This window comes from Vanellus vanellus (assembly GCF_965231255.1).
Source record: "Vanellus vanellus genome assembly, chromosome: 1".
NCBI lineage: Eukaryota > Metazoa > Chordata > Aves > Charadriiformes > Charadriidae > Vanellus > Vanellus vanellus.
The window spans coordinates 197,224,669-197,241,071 of NC_138905.1; the positions used below are offsets into that span (position 1 = coordinate 197,224,669).

At 42.9% G+C, this 16,403-nt stretch overlaps 1 protein-coding gene across 1 annotated transcript in view; it reads left to right on the forward strand.

Annotated features, from left to right (window-relative positions):
* The window catches only part of STARD13 (StAR related lipid transfer domain containing 13), a 314,488-nt gene that overhangs the window by 282,316 nt on the left and 15,769 nt on the right, over positions 1-16,403 (forward strand). The window contains exons 8-10 of the mRNA XM_082484956.1: positions 6,551-6,614; positions 11,867-13,245; positions 14,624-14,797. Coding sequence (XP_082341082.1) covers positions 6,551-6,614; positions 11,867-13,245; positions 14,624-14,797 — 1,617 coding nt within the window. The remainder of the gene's footprint in view (positions 1-6,550; positions 6,615-11,866; positions 13,246-14,623; positions 14,798-16,403) is intronic.

A 16,403-nucleotide genomic window follows, 5' to 3' on the forward strand; every position in this document is an offset into this window, starting at 1 on the left:
TCAGCAAGGACAAAGGAGCCTCTGGCCCCGAACCAAGCAGGCTTTATTACATGTTATGGAAACTTGCACAACACCAGCATCAAGATAATTGGACAAAACTCCCCAAATTTCCCCCTCTGCAACTGTGGCTAAAGTCATCAGAGAGCGTACGCTGTTCCACTGAACATTGTACTGTGCGTTGCAGGGATTAATGAGCCTGTGATAGAGGACTGCAGAGAGGGTTTCTGAGAATCATAGAAAATAGGGGTGGAAGAGAGTTCATCTAGTCCATCTCTCCATCCTGGGCTATGCCCTCCTTCCTGGAGAATCCAGGTAATTCCTGGGTGTAGCTGTCAGCTTTCCCATAACTTCCTTGCTGCAAGTCAAACCCATTGCTTCTCATTTCGTCTATTATGGTTATAGGGAACAGAATGTTCTCTTTCTCTGTGTAGTAGCTTTTGTGTCTGAAGAGAAATCAGTAGGAAAGACTTGGATCCTTCAGTGGTTGCTCTCAAAGATGCTGAGGAGCAGAATAACTGCAGACTTGATCCACTGCTGTTCTGCACAGCTTGTAGGGAGGGATTGGCATGCCCATGATTAAGAAGCCTTCTTCCCACACATACCTGCATCCCCCTGCTTCAGTCTGGCATGGTGGAAGACATACTTTGCTGTAGTTTGGGAACTGGAAAGTGGTAGTGGTAGGAGGTTGAGATCTCTTCCCCTCTGCCCTCTCCTACGAAGTTGAAAGACCATCCAAAAGTGCAAGTATGATGTCTGTCACTGTCCCTTTCTCCTGAGACCAAACAGTGAGGTGCAGTCACTGCATAGCTCTGTGACTCTCCTCAGTCTTTCTTCTCTGAAGTAATTAGCAATGGTAGTACTTCAATTATGGTCACCGTGCATCCAACACCTACACAGCTAAATGGGAACAGCTCACCTCTTGCTCCTCCGGCCTCTCTGTAGACTCACAGATACACCTACAAGAATTACACTAGGTTGATATATTTATGAGGATTTCTTTCTGAGCTGAGCAGCTAGAGACTGGTGGCTTTTTTCTCTTTTATTAAAAGATGAGGCTTTGGAAAATAAACTAGCAGCTGGAGAGATGCACTTATGTGACAGACGCTTTATATTAGCCTAATTCAAGTGATACTGCTGAGACCTGTAGTACCTAAGCATAGACATAGATCTTTCTGAACTGTTTTATTCAAAGACAAGGGGGTTTATGGCTGCCTGGTAACTTTTTCTTTACTGATTTTATTCGGAAGACAACACCTGTTGACTTTAATTTTTGTCAGGCATTTTTAAATGTTTTAGATCTAAAAAATGAATAGCACCTCATGATAACACCAGGTAGAAATACAAATATTATGTACAGGCTATGGTTTTCAGATTGCAGACATTTAATTTGCGGTAACTCAGCAGCTCCAAACCTTTAGCTGAGAGAGACCCGTAAAAGGCGATTGTGCCAAATGTCAAGATTCAGGTTAATCAGAAACGGTAAACAGTGCCAGCCGCTTCCCCCAGTGCTGGCTTTGTTGCTGCAGTAGCTATCAAACCAATAGCTTCCAAGTTTTGCAGTGCACTGGAAATCCTCACAGCTCAGCTGACCACTGTGGCCGGTTTTCTGCCTTTGCTTTCCTCTGCGGTGGCACTACCACAAGGTGAATGCCACTATGTCACACGAGAGCTGCAGGCTGTGAGGCACTTTTATGAAATGGAAAGTTAAAAAAAGGTTGGTTATTTTTTCTGTAGGCACCGATTTCCAGGTCGGGAGCCAAATTTCCGTTCCTCGAACACCCAAAACTGCCCTCGAAGCTACGCATGACCAAACCTTCACACTGACTAATAGTGCATTCAGCCCGTAGTACTGAACAAAATGGGCTTCTCACTTTTATTTGGAGGATAATTTTAAAGCTGGAATGCCAGAGTGGGTAATCAGTTTGAGGAGAGTTTTAGCTCTGAATGGTAATGGTTCTAGCATAAACACTGAATTTCTCTGCTCCTGTGGATTGAAATCAGACTCTGAACCTCATTTTATAATCAGTTTTCTTATGGCATTGCAGTATACAAGACAACATGAGGTACAAATGCAGAGGAACCTTTTTTTTTTAAGGCAGCTGGTAGTATTTTAGTCAGAAAGCCTAAGACTCCCCGTTGTAAAGGATTTCAGTGACCTTTCTGAGATATTCTAACACTCCTGCTGTTTACAATATCATTTGAAAATTTGGCAAAGTAAAGACCAAATTTGAGGCCTTTGGGTTAGAGGCGTATCTATCAAGAGATTCCACTCAGATTTTATTGAGTAACGAACAATAGAAAATTGCTATGCAATCTGCAGGCGAACGCTGTCAGCCTGCCAAAATAATAATTGGGCATGAAAATTTTATAGTTGGATCTCTGTGCAGTTTCCAAAATAGCAGCAACCAGCTCTGCTCTGGGAACTTTTGTGGCCGCTGTGATAAGAGGGTGAGAAGGAAAAGCCAAGCCGTGTTGTACTTTTTGTATTCACGTAAATACAGTGACTAAGAATATAAAGAACAAGTATGTAACGGTCTGATACATAGGTCCTTAAACCAAGCTCTTAAAATTTGAACTGTGCCCAGCAGCCAGCAGCCTCTTCTTCCATAGCTAGTGTCTTTTAGATAATTCAAAGGTCACTGTAGTTGGGACATCCACGTCCTTAAACCAAGCTCTTAAAATTTGAACTGCGCCCAGCAGCCAGCAGCCTCTTCTTCCATAGCTAGTGTCTTTTAGATAATTCAAAGGTCACTGTACGTGGGACATCCTGCCATGAGTTTTGAAGTGGTGATTGCATAGTTAGTTCCGCCTGCTGAGTTACATTGCTCTAGGTGCTGTTAGGAGGTAAGCCCGGCTCTCCACATGCAGTACGGAAAGCCCTACTTTGAACTCAGTAGCATGGCTCCTGCTGATCTCCAGGAGAGTTGACTCAGCTCGTGTGAGCGTGTAGCCTATAAGGTACCTCACTCATTTGCAGCCATGACAAAGAGCGATAGGACTGGAAAACAGTATATTCTCTTCATGTGCAAAACTGGTGGAGCAGGAGAAATGATAAAACAAAGATATAGTATCGTGTTTCCCTCAGACAGGAGTTTATAGAACCATATAATGCGTTTGCCTGGTCACGATCCATAACAGAGGACATCTGCAGATTTGCAGAGGTTGGAGACACCGTGCTGTCCGTGCTAGCCCTCCTCATGGTACCTCCTCCTGCACAGCCAGTTTGTGCCCCTGGCTGCATTCCTCACTAGCTGCTTGGAAGCAGCTGCAGAACAGGTCCATGGGAATGCATGGAGCTCTGAGTCACTTTAAAGTTGCCTTCCCATTATCTGATGGGTCTTCAAGCAGGACAACAGGTCACCCACCAGGCTTTTCAGCTAATCAGATCCTGTGTTGCTACAAGCTTGTATTTATTCGTAAACACTGCTTAGTGCTGTACAGGATGCAAAAGTCAGAGGTTTCCTGCTTCTGAAAAACTTCCATCATAAGGGTTAATTAGTACAGCACTGGGGTTGGGATTCAGAGCCCTAAATACCTGTGTCTAATGCCATCTCAGATCTCCTAAGATATCTTAAGACTTCTCCATAGGCTGGCTGGACCAAGAGTGCCTGCAGCAGCTGAAGGTCAGGCTTGGTACTCTATGGGATCGAAAATAGCATCAGACATCTCTGTTTGGGCACCTGAATCACTCTGCTGGTGTTTAAGGGACATTTTTAACATAGATATGATTTTTCACAATAGAGGTAACTGTTAAACCATAGAGGTAGTGTTTACCTGGGATGGCCTGGAGAAGAAATAAAATTAACATCAATGAAGCAGTTGCTGTAGTAAATATTTTGCAGGCTTCCCCTGAACACTGCAGAGCTTTCCAGACAAGCATTCAAATGCATCTGAGATTATTTGGGTTTTATATATCCACTGCTCTTGCATTTATTTAATGTGTTTTTTCCTACCTTTTCTCAAGTCCAGATCTTGTGTTTTGTTAACATTACAGACAGTCTTTTCCCATGTTTTTACGCAGTGACAGGAAAGTGTAGTGCTTCTCTCACTTTGACTGGGACATTAGTGACAGCCTTTTGTAGCCAGATACTTTTATTTTTGTTTTTTGAAAGATTTGTTGAGGACTTGGCTGTCAGTCATCTGACGACTTTAAGCAGATGAGAAAAGCTTTCTGCCACTGCTGGCACATCAACAAGGCATAAGAAGTTGAAGCAGACTGGCTTTGATTGGAGTTGTTAGTAGCAGGCAAGCTCACAAATATCATCATTAGTTCTCTAATTTCACTGGCAAATCTTTCCACCGCACTGGAAGAGCCCCAGAAAACTTGCTGATGTTTTGTAGATGGGTGAATTTAAAACTTGAGGTTGAGCCACTGGCACCCAGTAAAAAGTAGTTTTGTTTCTGGTGAAGTGAGTTCTTCCTAGCAAAGCCAGGTTAGAAAGCAGCCAGGACAATGATGTGGCTTCCCAAGCTCCCAGTTTAAGTAATGACATTCACTTTTATAGAGCTGACCTCTCAGTCTCTGCTGAAATGATCTCGGTCTCAAATGCCGTTAGCGGGAAAACGATGGCTTTGGATGGTCTTGTTGGTTTCACCGTGTGCTTTCTGCACCTTTCCGTGCTGAGGAAGCAGCCCTTTTCAATACCATGGCGCTTTCTGCTGTCGGCTGGACACATCCAGAGGTACCTGGGTGCAAACAGGGTGAAGGGTACATCAAGGGCTGTCACCTCCTCGTCTCCCTGCTCCTGAAATGCGTGGCTTGGTCCTCGGTTTTTAGAAGGCAAATGGCACCACAGTGAATGGAAGTGAATGGAAGGAGCGCTGGTCCCTGTGCAGGGTCTCCAATCTGAGCTTCCTGTTCACCTTTCAGAGGAAGCTGTCTCCACAGGAAAGTTGAGTTGGCGTCCTTTGAAAATGTGTCTGTTCCTCTGTATATTTGGAATCAATATCGATATGCAAATTTAAACATTTTACACTCAAAAGAAGTGCTGAACATTATTCAGCCCCAGGGCCCCAAGAAAATGCAACTTTGGGTTGAGAAATTCCATGTTTGGGCAAAAGATGAGCTTTGCAATAATAGATGTAATCCCTGAGGAGGAGGATTTGTGGGCAGAAGGCTGAAGATATAGCTACAGAGCCACAAAGCCTGAAATTTATTGCAAGAACATTATTATCATGCATGTGGGGTGTGCTTGTGCATACATTATATTCACATTAATATGATGAGCACAGGACTTTTCTGATATATAATGGGTTTACTGGCTTGAGTTAGGGAGGAGTATTTTATCTACAAATGAGCAGGTGATATTTTGTGAGAGAATTTTTTTTTAAGGAAGATCCACATTTGGTGGGCTGGTTCTTTATTAGTGGTGGCAATTTGAAAGGATTTCTAATATTAGAAGTCCCGGGGAAGAGTATGTTAATGCCATAATGTTCTTACGCTATGTGAGAGATTATATTATTGATGTGATACTTTTTTTTTCATGTGTCCGTGTAACTTATCACATACATTTCCAATGTTATCAGTTCTGAAGATTTGCAGCCCCTTCCTGAGGCCCAGAAGCAACAGGGGCAGCTCTTGCTGCAAAGACACAGGAGATGTAGGCAGCCTTCAGAAGAGTGTTGCGGGCATGTGGCTCTCTTGCTCTGCCTCTCTTTATTTTGAAATTCAGCCCTAAATCCAGAAAATGTTCAAAGTCGAACATATTTCACTCTGAGCCTCTGCTTTTAGAAGATGGGTGGTTTCATGAATCAGGACATTTAAGTATAAATAAAACCTGATCGATTATGATTAGCATGGTAGGTTCTTTATTAAAAGACCATGTTTTCTTGTCTTCTGACTGCACATGAGCACTCGCACACATTCACTTTCAATCTTTATCAAGTTGTCATTTCAGGCCACTATTGTCATGGGATAACCTTGGATTTAAGGAGCAGAAGCTTTACAGAGTCCCTGATAACATGATTATGAACGTGATCGAAAATAATTAAAAATATTTATTTAAAGATGTTACACGTTGGGTGTGTTAACCTGTCTATAAGATCCACAGGTATGGGAAAGGAACTATTGCCTGTGGAGAAATGTTTAACTAACTGCTAAAAGTTCTTCTTTATGTCAGTTTTTTAAAGGAGGTGCTAACTGCCTAAAGTGAGGAACTGCATCTTTTTCTTTGGTCTTTCACCTGTGCTTTGAAATCCCCGTTTTAGACTAATTATGTTACCGTCCTGCAGAAGGCAACTTGCCTCCTTCTCTTGTCATTTCCCCAGCCATCAGAGGTGTTTGTTTATACCTGTTTCCTTTGCTGACTGCTTAAATGTCTATGAATTATAAAGCAATGGACAAAACCTGGCCATCAAGTAATGTGAAGCTAAGATTCCCTTTTAATGCAGTGGTCTTCTAGCCTGGAATAATATGACCAGTATCATTTCTGAAGCCTGTTGTATGCAGTTGGCACCCTACAGGCAGATAAGAGAAAAGCTTTTGAACTTAGGAGAAGTCGTGCCCTTTAATCAGAGGCTGCTAATCTTTTGAATTTGCTTTGCCTTGTAGACGACTGAACACACTGAACAAGTGCGCCTCAATGAAACTCGATGTGAACTTCCAAAGAAAAAAGGTAAGGAAACTTCATGAAGTGTGCTGGCTTTGCCCTGGCTTGTGTGATAAGACCTCCCCAATTTAGCCTTTCAGTCAGTAATGCTCTTAAAAGTAAGTTAAGCGTATTTGACTTTGAACACGAGTGTCAGTGTTATCTGGACGCATGATAATGTGAATTGCTGAATCTTGAAATTATAAATAAAATAGAAAAAAGCCAGTGACTAATACAGCGGGAACAATACTACGTGTGTTAAAAGGGCACACGCAGTACTTAAAACTTTATGTATGTGCAATTCAAGTTAGCGGCTGAAAAGACAGTGTGGTTTCATTATGCTGGCTTGTTTGCCAGTGCCATGTGAGTACACAATGGAAAATCCGGCTCGGAAAAAATGGAAGCTGCTTCAATGAAAACAATAGCTTTTCTTTATTTCTTGTACTGACTTAATCCCGGTTAAGAATATGAAAATAAACTCTGTCATCCTTACAAGCTCCTGTGCAACATGGAAATTATTTGAGCTGAAAGGCTTTCGGCGAGGACTGCAGAAACTGCCTATATTGATTTTGAGAGTTTTGTAACATGTCCAGCGTTAACTGTTGAATGTTTGGTTTTCTGGTCACAAATTCCCCCAAGCCCTTCAGTAGTGTACAATGGTAGTCGTCGACTCTGAGAAATCTTGGTGTATGTTTTTCCTTCCTCAGAGTGTTTGTCTAATGCTTTTTAAAAACTGCCTTCAAGAGTTGTATTTTTGGTGTCTTTGCAGACTCAGTCTATTCGTACTCTGTTAACTGTTTGAGGGAACTTGAACAAAGAATGGTTTTAATGTCCAGATATTCTGCCTTTGGCACATGCCCGTTTGTTCCTATGCGTACGTAGCCTCTTTAGCTTGCATTTTGTCCGTTCACTGGAGCCACAGGGACCTCTACTCTTCACTGCTTCAGAACTGATGGGCTTTTCTTGTCTTTGATGAGTGCCAACACTTTCCACATCAAAATCCCACATCACACCTGAGAGAAGGAACAGTAAAATGCCCCGACTACACGACAACTTTATGATTTGGGCAGGTAGGCACTATAGGAAGAGGCTGAGGTCCTTCATCAAATGCTAACTCAATCGATTGTGTCATTGACCTGCTTGGAGCAGTGTCTGGTTTGCATCCATGTGCCTGTGTACTTGTGTTCAAGCAGAGATACTAGAGCTGCACAAGAGACAGAATTACAAAAAGCAAGATATAGGTGAACGCTGATTGTCCTCTGGAAGTTCTGTTTAGTTCCTGTCCTTCTTCTCTTCAACGAGTATTTTGGGTTTGGTGCGAGGTTTGTATGCTTGCTTGCTTGCTTCTTTGAGTGTCTGATTATGTGTGGTTAAAAGAAGGAGAATTATCTTAGTATCTTTGTTTTTATTAATTTTTGGTGCCACTTCTCCCTGTTCTGAATGGATTGAAGCCCTCAGCAGCTCTCCTTGCAGGTGGCCATTAATTTGCTACGGAAGTGAGACTGCTCTGATTGATACTCTTTCAGGGGGACAGATGCCAGTTGGGTCCATACCTGCACGAGGCCAGGGAGAAGCAGAGCACAGAAAAATTTGAAAAAGAAGGGATGAAGGAGATTTAGGATGACAGATACAGAGCATGTGAAAATAGAAGAGAATGTGGGGGAGAGAAGAAGAGGGAGGAGAGACTGCTGACAGAAGGAAATGTAAATGCAAGTGTAAAAGCTGGAAATTGAGGCTGGAATTGAACACTAAACCAAGTAAACTTTTTTGCTGTAGATGCTGCCTTTCCTAATAGTCTCTATGGTGATCTGAACAATGAAATGCAAAATCAGCTTGCTTTGGAGGTTCAGCATAACAGGCTTGCACAGGACTAGCGCAGCTGCTTGAGTGATTCATCAAAATACGGCCAAGCGAGCTGCCAGGCAAGGTTACTGTGAAAGCCAGCATGGGGTGAGTGTTCCCCACCGCCTGCTCGCCCACCCCATACGTTCACGCTGTAGGCTGCTCTCTTCCCCTTGGTTTCATTGAGATGCATACAGAAATCCTCGTGTGTGTGTTGCAAATATGTCCGTAAGCGATTTGGACAGACAGAGATTAGCCTTTGGATTAACTGCCTTCTGCAGCTGTCGATTTATGAGAATTCCTGCCCCCAGCTGGAAAAATGTGGCAGAATTCCACTGCAAATAAACCCACTTTTTGCCTTTTGTTAGCATCCCTCTGTATCTTAGGCAAATACACCCTCAGTCAAAAAGCTGTGCTATTTTACATCAACTGTGACAAATCTGTGAATCAAAACCTCTTTCTCTTTGGCAAATGTTATCAGTCACTCCTCGAGAAACTTGCCTCTTCTCGTCTTCCCAAACATAATGGTATCAAATGGATTTTTGAATACGCTCCAAAGCCGTGCACTTGATTTCACCCTAGGTCAGTAGAAGTATACAGTCACTGCTCCAAGATGTCTGCTCCACCTGTGTAAGATGAATTGTTGCTTTCAGACCTACTCTTGATCCACTGTCCCCATAGCTGGTGACATGTCAGTTGTCAAAGTGCTCTCTGCATTTTTTTAGGACAGTCTCGTTTGTCAGAGCACTCTGATATCTAACGAGAACAGTGGGTCATTCAGGATGTTCGTGGCTTTCAGAATTTCTACTGATTCTGTCAAAAGAAAAGCACATTATGTCACAGGACTCGCAGTGCAGCCGAATTTGGAGTGAGTCACCATGGCAGCATTTCAGTATCCAGATATTTCATTTGTCTGATTTTGCTTCTGATGAGACACAAGTATGTTTCATTACCAATTAAAAAAAAAAACTAAACTAAACCTTTTTTTGATTGAGCTGCAAATTTCTACACCAAAACCGCTCAGTATTTTCTGAGCGGTTCTTGGGCAGAATATAATCCTATCTTGTTGTAGTTAGAGGCAAAACTTGTTTACTACCAATATCCATTTCTGTTCATCTCTACTTTCTCAAAAAAACCCCCAAAACTCAGAACTTATTTTCCTCTAAAAATGATTTAAAGTATATTCACCACTGAACTGATGTTTATTTCTGTCTCCTACTCTGTGTTCTCCACTTGGTGTTTTTCACAATGTCTCTACCACTTTGGCTAGTTTAATCGATTCCAGCTTGTAGAAAATACAGGCTAAATCCTGTCGGTTCATACGGTAATGTCAGTGCAGCTACAGGGATTTGTGTCAGCCAAGAATCTTCTTTAAGGTCCCTTTGGCATGTTGGGATGTACAACAAATTAAAAAATATATATTTTTATCCTATTGGCTAGTTCCATCAACGCTTCAGCAATGGTATGCTTTGTAGATATAATTACCGCTACTAAATATTTAGAAGTACGTACCCTTGTGGTTTTTAAAATATCCACTTTATGGCAATAGTAAGACCACAATAGATGGATTTTTAAGTGCCTGAGTCTGTGCAGTCCTTCGCTCGTATATTCATACAGCAAACTGTGGAGCTAAAATGAAGGTAGAGCTGTCTGATGTGCCATTTCTTCCCTGCAGACAAAATGGCCAAAGCAGTATTAGCCTTTTCCAGCCCCTTTCCTGCTGCTTCACTAGCTGCTTAATTTTTTTCTCTAGCTAGCAGCAGAACCAAGATCTCCATTCATTCCTGTGAACTAACATCAGCTGCAGGAGCACTGCACACCTCACCATTAACAGATAAAAGAGGAACGACTAAACCAAAAATTTCGTAGCTATATTTTGTTTTATGGTTTGGACATGATCTAAAACATCTGGCTGGCTTGAAGTGATAAACTGGCAAAAGCTTATGGCACACTACTGATCCCAATTCCATCTTTTGAGGTTTCGCATTATTTAAGGTTTTAGGGGTTCTGGTAAAATTTGTTTTACATTTTTCAATTAGACAGGCCAGCAGAGATCTAGTCAGAGATGGGAGATAACTTTACCATCAAAACTTCATAGAAAAATACTTCTAATAATAGACTTAAAATGAGAATTTTTCCAGTCCCAAAATAGTCTTTCTGGTTTAGCACCTCATTTTAGTCTGACAGCCTGTCATATTTTACTGCCTTCATACTGCTTCCAAGAATGTGAAGAGCTGTTTGGATGTCATGTAGGTGAAGTTAGTTTGTTCTGCTTTAAAACAAATGTACAAGAATAATGCAGTATAAACTCGGTTCAAAGTCAAGGGAAGGATACTCATTAGCAACCGTGGGCTTTGCATCCTTAGAGAACAGCGAGTTCGACACTGACCGCGCGCTTCTTCCTGGAGATGTATCTTTTTTGTTTGAGCAAACAGATGAGAAAAATGTCATAGGGAGAGCTTTTTTTATCCAATTTTTTTTCAAGGTGCATGTTGTCTGCATTGCAGAGTAGCTCCTGGAGCTGCCTAAACGTAAGGACAACTCTGCATGCCCCAGGCTGAGGGATGAGACCAGGGAGGGCTGTGGGGCTGCCGCCGCCTCAGGAGGGGTTGGGGGAAGCCAGAGACAGTGGGGCAGGCTGGAGGTCATCAAGTTTGGTGTGCCTCTGATGGCAAAGGCAATGAAGATAGTGGTTGCCACTGTAGGGAAGCTCACCTCACGTGCAGATGCTGCCCCATACACGATTGAGCCTGGGTGCTCCTCCTCCCCACACCTCCATGGCTGCCTTCGCTGCCTGCCTTTGCCTGCGCTCAGATCCACTCTAAGCGATGCCTCCAAATATTATTTTTTTACTGTTATTTTAAGCATCGTGGCTATTCATCTGTAGTCACGTTCCTGAAACTTAAGTCTTGTTAGATGTACCTGGTCTGTGAAGTTTATAGATGCTTACTTAGTTCTAACTGCAAAACTAAGTGCAGCACCAGATATTTGCTGTCTTGGTTTCTTAAATGGCTCACATTGCTGTAGGACCCAGTTCCTTCCCAGTCTTTACCGCGTGTATCTTAACACCAGCCCTGCAAGTCAGGATCCCTCTACTTAGACCTTTCAAGACCCTTTTTTTTCTAAACAGTCACTATGTGCATCAGCCCTACACAGTTCAGTAGGCAGGCAACCCGCCCCACAGAAGCCAAGAGGTATTGATGGGACTCAGGAGCTCGCCAACACAGAGCAGACTTTTTTCCCTTATTTGTTAAGATGTTGACGGAAGTCTTCACAATTAAATGAAAGAGGCTGTTATGAAAGGATTGATGATCTTTCATAAGCTATGTTCAGGGCGACCTTACCACCTGTTCTCAACATGGAGCAGCAGAGTCCCATTAATTCAAATAACAAGTAAAAGCACCTGCTTTTAACATGTGCCACTTGCTGTTTTCCAGAGTGAAGATTCAGATGAAGAAGACCTCTGTGCTATCAGTAATAAATGGACTTTCCAAAGAACCAGCAGACGATGGTCTCGGGTGGACGACATTGATGCTTTGCTTCACCGATCAGACAGACATGGATCTTCTGGGGACATTAAAATGAAAAATACAACAAGCAGCGAGAGTGTCCTTACAGATTTGAGTGAACCTGAGGTCTCATCTATTCACAGTGAGAGCAGTGGGGGAAGTGACAACAGGTGTCAATCCAGCACCAGCAGTGCTGCCAGGGAAACCTGCGAGTGCTCTGGCCAGCATGATGTAGAAAGCACGCTGCTGCAAGACTCCACTGCGATAAACACAGCCCTGTCTCCCAAGGACAACCTGAAGAATGAGAAACCAACACGAACCAAAGCAAAAACCTTTCTAAAACGCATGGAGACACTAAAAGCAAAAGGTGTGCATGGAAAACTAAAAGGCTCGGGAAGAACAGGTCCTTTAGAGATAAGTGGACCTGTTCTCCAGTATGAGCCAAAGTCCTTGAAAGACATGCACTGTGTACAGATAGTCAATGGCGATCTCCAAAACTTAGGACAAGATTCAGTCAAAAGAGGACTTTCCTTTTCTGCCAAATCCAGCAGTGACAGCAGTCAGTCCGAAAACAGCAGCAGTGGGGTGAGCACACCGTGTTTGAAGGAACGCAAATGCCATGAAGCAAACAAGAGAGGTGGGATGTACCTGGAGGACCTAGATGTTCTGGCAGGAACAGCCTTACGGCAAGTGGTGGACCAAAACCGCAAAAATGAATTTCATTCCCAAGAGAATTTGGTTGTGCATATTCCCAAGGACCACAAACCGGGGACCTTCCCAAAGGCACTTTCTATTGAAAGCCTCTCACCTACAGACAACAGTAACGGGGTAAACTGGAGGACAGGCAGCATCTCTTTGGGAAAGCAGAACTGCTCTACTCCAAAAGAGTCTGGGTTGATGGCTTGCTGTCCTAAAGAGAGCAGAATTAGTATCTATGACAATGTGCCAGGTTCCCACTTGTATGCTAGTACTGGGGACCTCCTGGACTTAGAGAAAGATGTCCTTTTTCCTCATTTAGATGACATTTTGCAACATGTCAATGGACTCCAGGAGGTGGTAGATGGCTGGTCAAAGAATGTGTTGCCAAGTCTGCCAGTTGATGATGTGTCGGTCAGGGAATCTCCATCATTGCCTTTCCAGTCGCCCACACAGATCACACTTGATTTTGAAGGAAACTCTGTCTCTGATGGCCGGACCACACCGAGTGACATGGACAGAGATGGAACATCCCTGAATGAATCAGAAGCCACTGGTGTTAGGGACAGGAGAGACTCTGGGGTGGGAGCATCTCTCACGAGGCCAAGCAGGTAGGTAGCAAGATTTTGTACACAATTCCATAGATTGTGAAATACCATAGAATGAAGTAGAGGCTCTCAGCCTGGGAGTCAGAAGGTGCAGGGTACCATACTCATCCTGTATGGGAACGGGGACTTCCTGAGGAAAGGTGGGACTGTGGGTGAAGGGACATTCTAGGGAAATTCTTAGGTGGAATCAGTGGAGAACTGTTTTAATAGAGCAAACTAGGGCATTTTTTTCTCTCTTGATCCATTGATTATGTAGTAGGACCCTGTATATGTTGTGGGATGTATTTTCAATTTGTCTTCTAAGTTACGCAGCCCAGCATTTATGCATCAGTAGGCTTTGTGCTTCAAAAATGTGTCCCTTTGTGCTCAAAGAGAATTTCCCTACGCTGCCACAGTCCCTTACGTGACTGGATGAAATGATGCTATACGATTAACTTCTTAACAGAAGTGAAAAGCAGGGTTTTGTTACTAGTTTGCAGACCTGCTTTAAGTCAGAGGGATGAGTTCCTGTTGAGCCAAGGAAGCACAGCGCGTAGGGTGGCTTTGTAGTGCCCAAGCAGTAGAGAAAATACCTGGCATTTTCTGATCTGCTGTTAGTCTTGTCACATCCTCGCAGAGGATTCTGCCATGCCATGGTTTACTGCTGCCCGTTGCTTGCTCACCACCATCACAAGTGAGTGAACTCGAGGAAACTGCTGAGTAAATGAGCAGTGCCAAAGTTTTTAGGATTTGAGCCAGAACTCATGTTTAGCAAAACAAGAAACTGAAATGAGGGGTTTTTTTTGTGGTTTTGTTTTTTTTTTCCCAATATATCCCATACATAGAGAAAGTGTATTGGAGTAAAGAGAAGATGTGAGTGGCTCAATAGCTTGGTGGTTATGGCTCTTGCCAAGGAGTCACAGGGTTCAATCCCTTCTCAAAAAAAAATCCTTCAGTATTTAATAATAGACGTATTTGGAGAACCCAAATACCTTGGTGGTCAGGCCGGTCCCCTGGGAGATGAGGGACCAGACATCAAATCCGGGTTCTGAGTCAGGGAGAGAACGTTTGTATCCAGATCTCCCACATGCTGTTGGAAATGTGTGGGCTAAAGGGCATAGCAGGCAGCGCTCCTTCCCGGAGTACATGGAGGGGACCCACACCCACTTGTGGATACAACATTATGAAATCAAAGCTCGGGCATTTCCAAAATTAAAGAGATTGAGCAAATTATTTTATTTGCCTCCAAGCTACATTTTCTTTCAGTTGACACACCACAAGCCCTAATGTGTGTATGTGTATGTATGTTTTGTATATTGCCCAGCCCTATCTCACAGTATACCATCTCTTTCTGCCCAGTTAAAGCAGTTGTCTGATTTTTCTGTTGTTTCTTTTGCTAAAGGCGATTACGATGGCATAGTTTCCAAATCTCTCATCGCCTGAGCCACTCCATCGCATCACTTCACATCAGCAATCAGTCAGCAGCCCAACTGAATCTACTACAAAAATTCTCTCTGCTTCGTCTTACTGCCATCATGGAAAAGTACTCCATGTCTAACAAACATGGCTGGACCTGGTGAGTACGGTTGATAACTTACAGATTTTTGAAGAAAACCCTTTCTCCCAATTCTGTTATTCTGATAGTAAATTCAGTAAATGAAATCAGGAGGAACAATTGACTTAAACTGCAGAATCTGAAACTGTCCCTTTTAATCCATTGCTGCCTAGTGACTCAGTGGCAAAGTCAGAAATAGATCCTGGAGACCTGACTTCATTCCTGTGCTCTAACAGAGAGACGACCCCGGCCTCTCTAACAACAGTCCAGTTCCAGAAAAATAAACAGGAGCAGGAGAGAGTGATTAGAAGTAGGAAATGTTTACAGCAAGTCTTCCCCAAAATTCATTTTGTGATTCAAAAAGAAACAGCTGCTGATGATACTTCGTGTATTCAATATTGCTTTGTTTGTGCTTTAAAAGAAGGGTTAGAACAGTTATGGGACTTTTCGCCGCAGATCAAAAGATGCAAGCTTTAGCCTGGTCCTGGATTTGCGTTAGAGGGAGCTTGCAGCTGTAGCAGCTGTGACAGCTACCTGGTCACTCAGAGAGCGGAGTGAAGGGCAGAGGGACATGAATTCTGGCAGAGTGGCTCCTTCTGTAGCAACTGGCTACAGAAATCTGCGTGTTTAATAGTAAACAAACCCTGATGGGCCACGCAAACCCAGGTATATGGCAATGGCAATGGGCACAGATAAGAGATTATAAGCATCTGAGAAATAATCAAAAGGATGACAGAAACTTTCCCTAATACGCAGAGACACTGAGTCCAAAAATAATACGACTTGACATTTACATTGTGATTTCCATGTTCAAAGCACTTCCCAAAAATCCCATTAAATTTGGCTGTGAGCTAGATAAGACAAGTTTGCCTTTAGAAATGGAAAAACAGCTACAAGGGACTACACATAAGATCCACCTCACTGACATCAGCCACTCCAAAAAGTTACAAGTTTAAACTGAACAAGTTGGGTCAGCTGTCTGTGGTCAGCGGAAAAAGACAGGCGACTCCAAAGGCAGCTCATTCTGTCCGAGGCTGAGGATTTGGGTCACACTCCAGAGGTGCCTCACTCCACAGTAGGTATAGAGGCAGTCTGGACTGCAAACTCTTTCTAAATCTCCGTTAGAGCGCTAAAATTCAATTAATCTATGATTCTAAGATGAACCCCCAGATGGCAGTTCTCCTTTGGTACAGCTCCCTGCAGCTAGCAGACAACCTCTGTACTGAAATGAATCTCACCTTAAATAACTCCAAATAAGAAGGCTAGAATACAGCAAATTCAAGATCCTGCTGTTTGTACAGAGGTTTTCCCTCCTTACAAATATTTCTTCAGTTTGTATAATCAGTCTCTAAGGATTTACAAGAGTGGGACTCTAAATAGCTGTAAAGTTACATGCTGTACTCCTTCAGTAGGTCATTTAATCCAAATTTTATCTCCTTCCCACACAGATGAGAAAAATCTTTGTCACATTCAGGTCATATTCATCCTTTTTTTTTTTTTTTTTTTTTTAATTCCACTGCAGTCATGACTCCCACAAAGGGAATCCAGTTTGTCAGTTTGTTCTCATTTTCATCATCACTTTTGGAAGAAAGCAAGCTCACCAGCTTCACTGAAGTTACTCAACTAG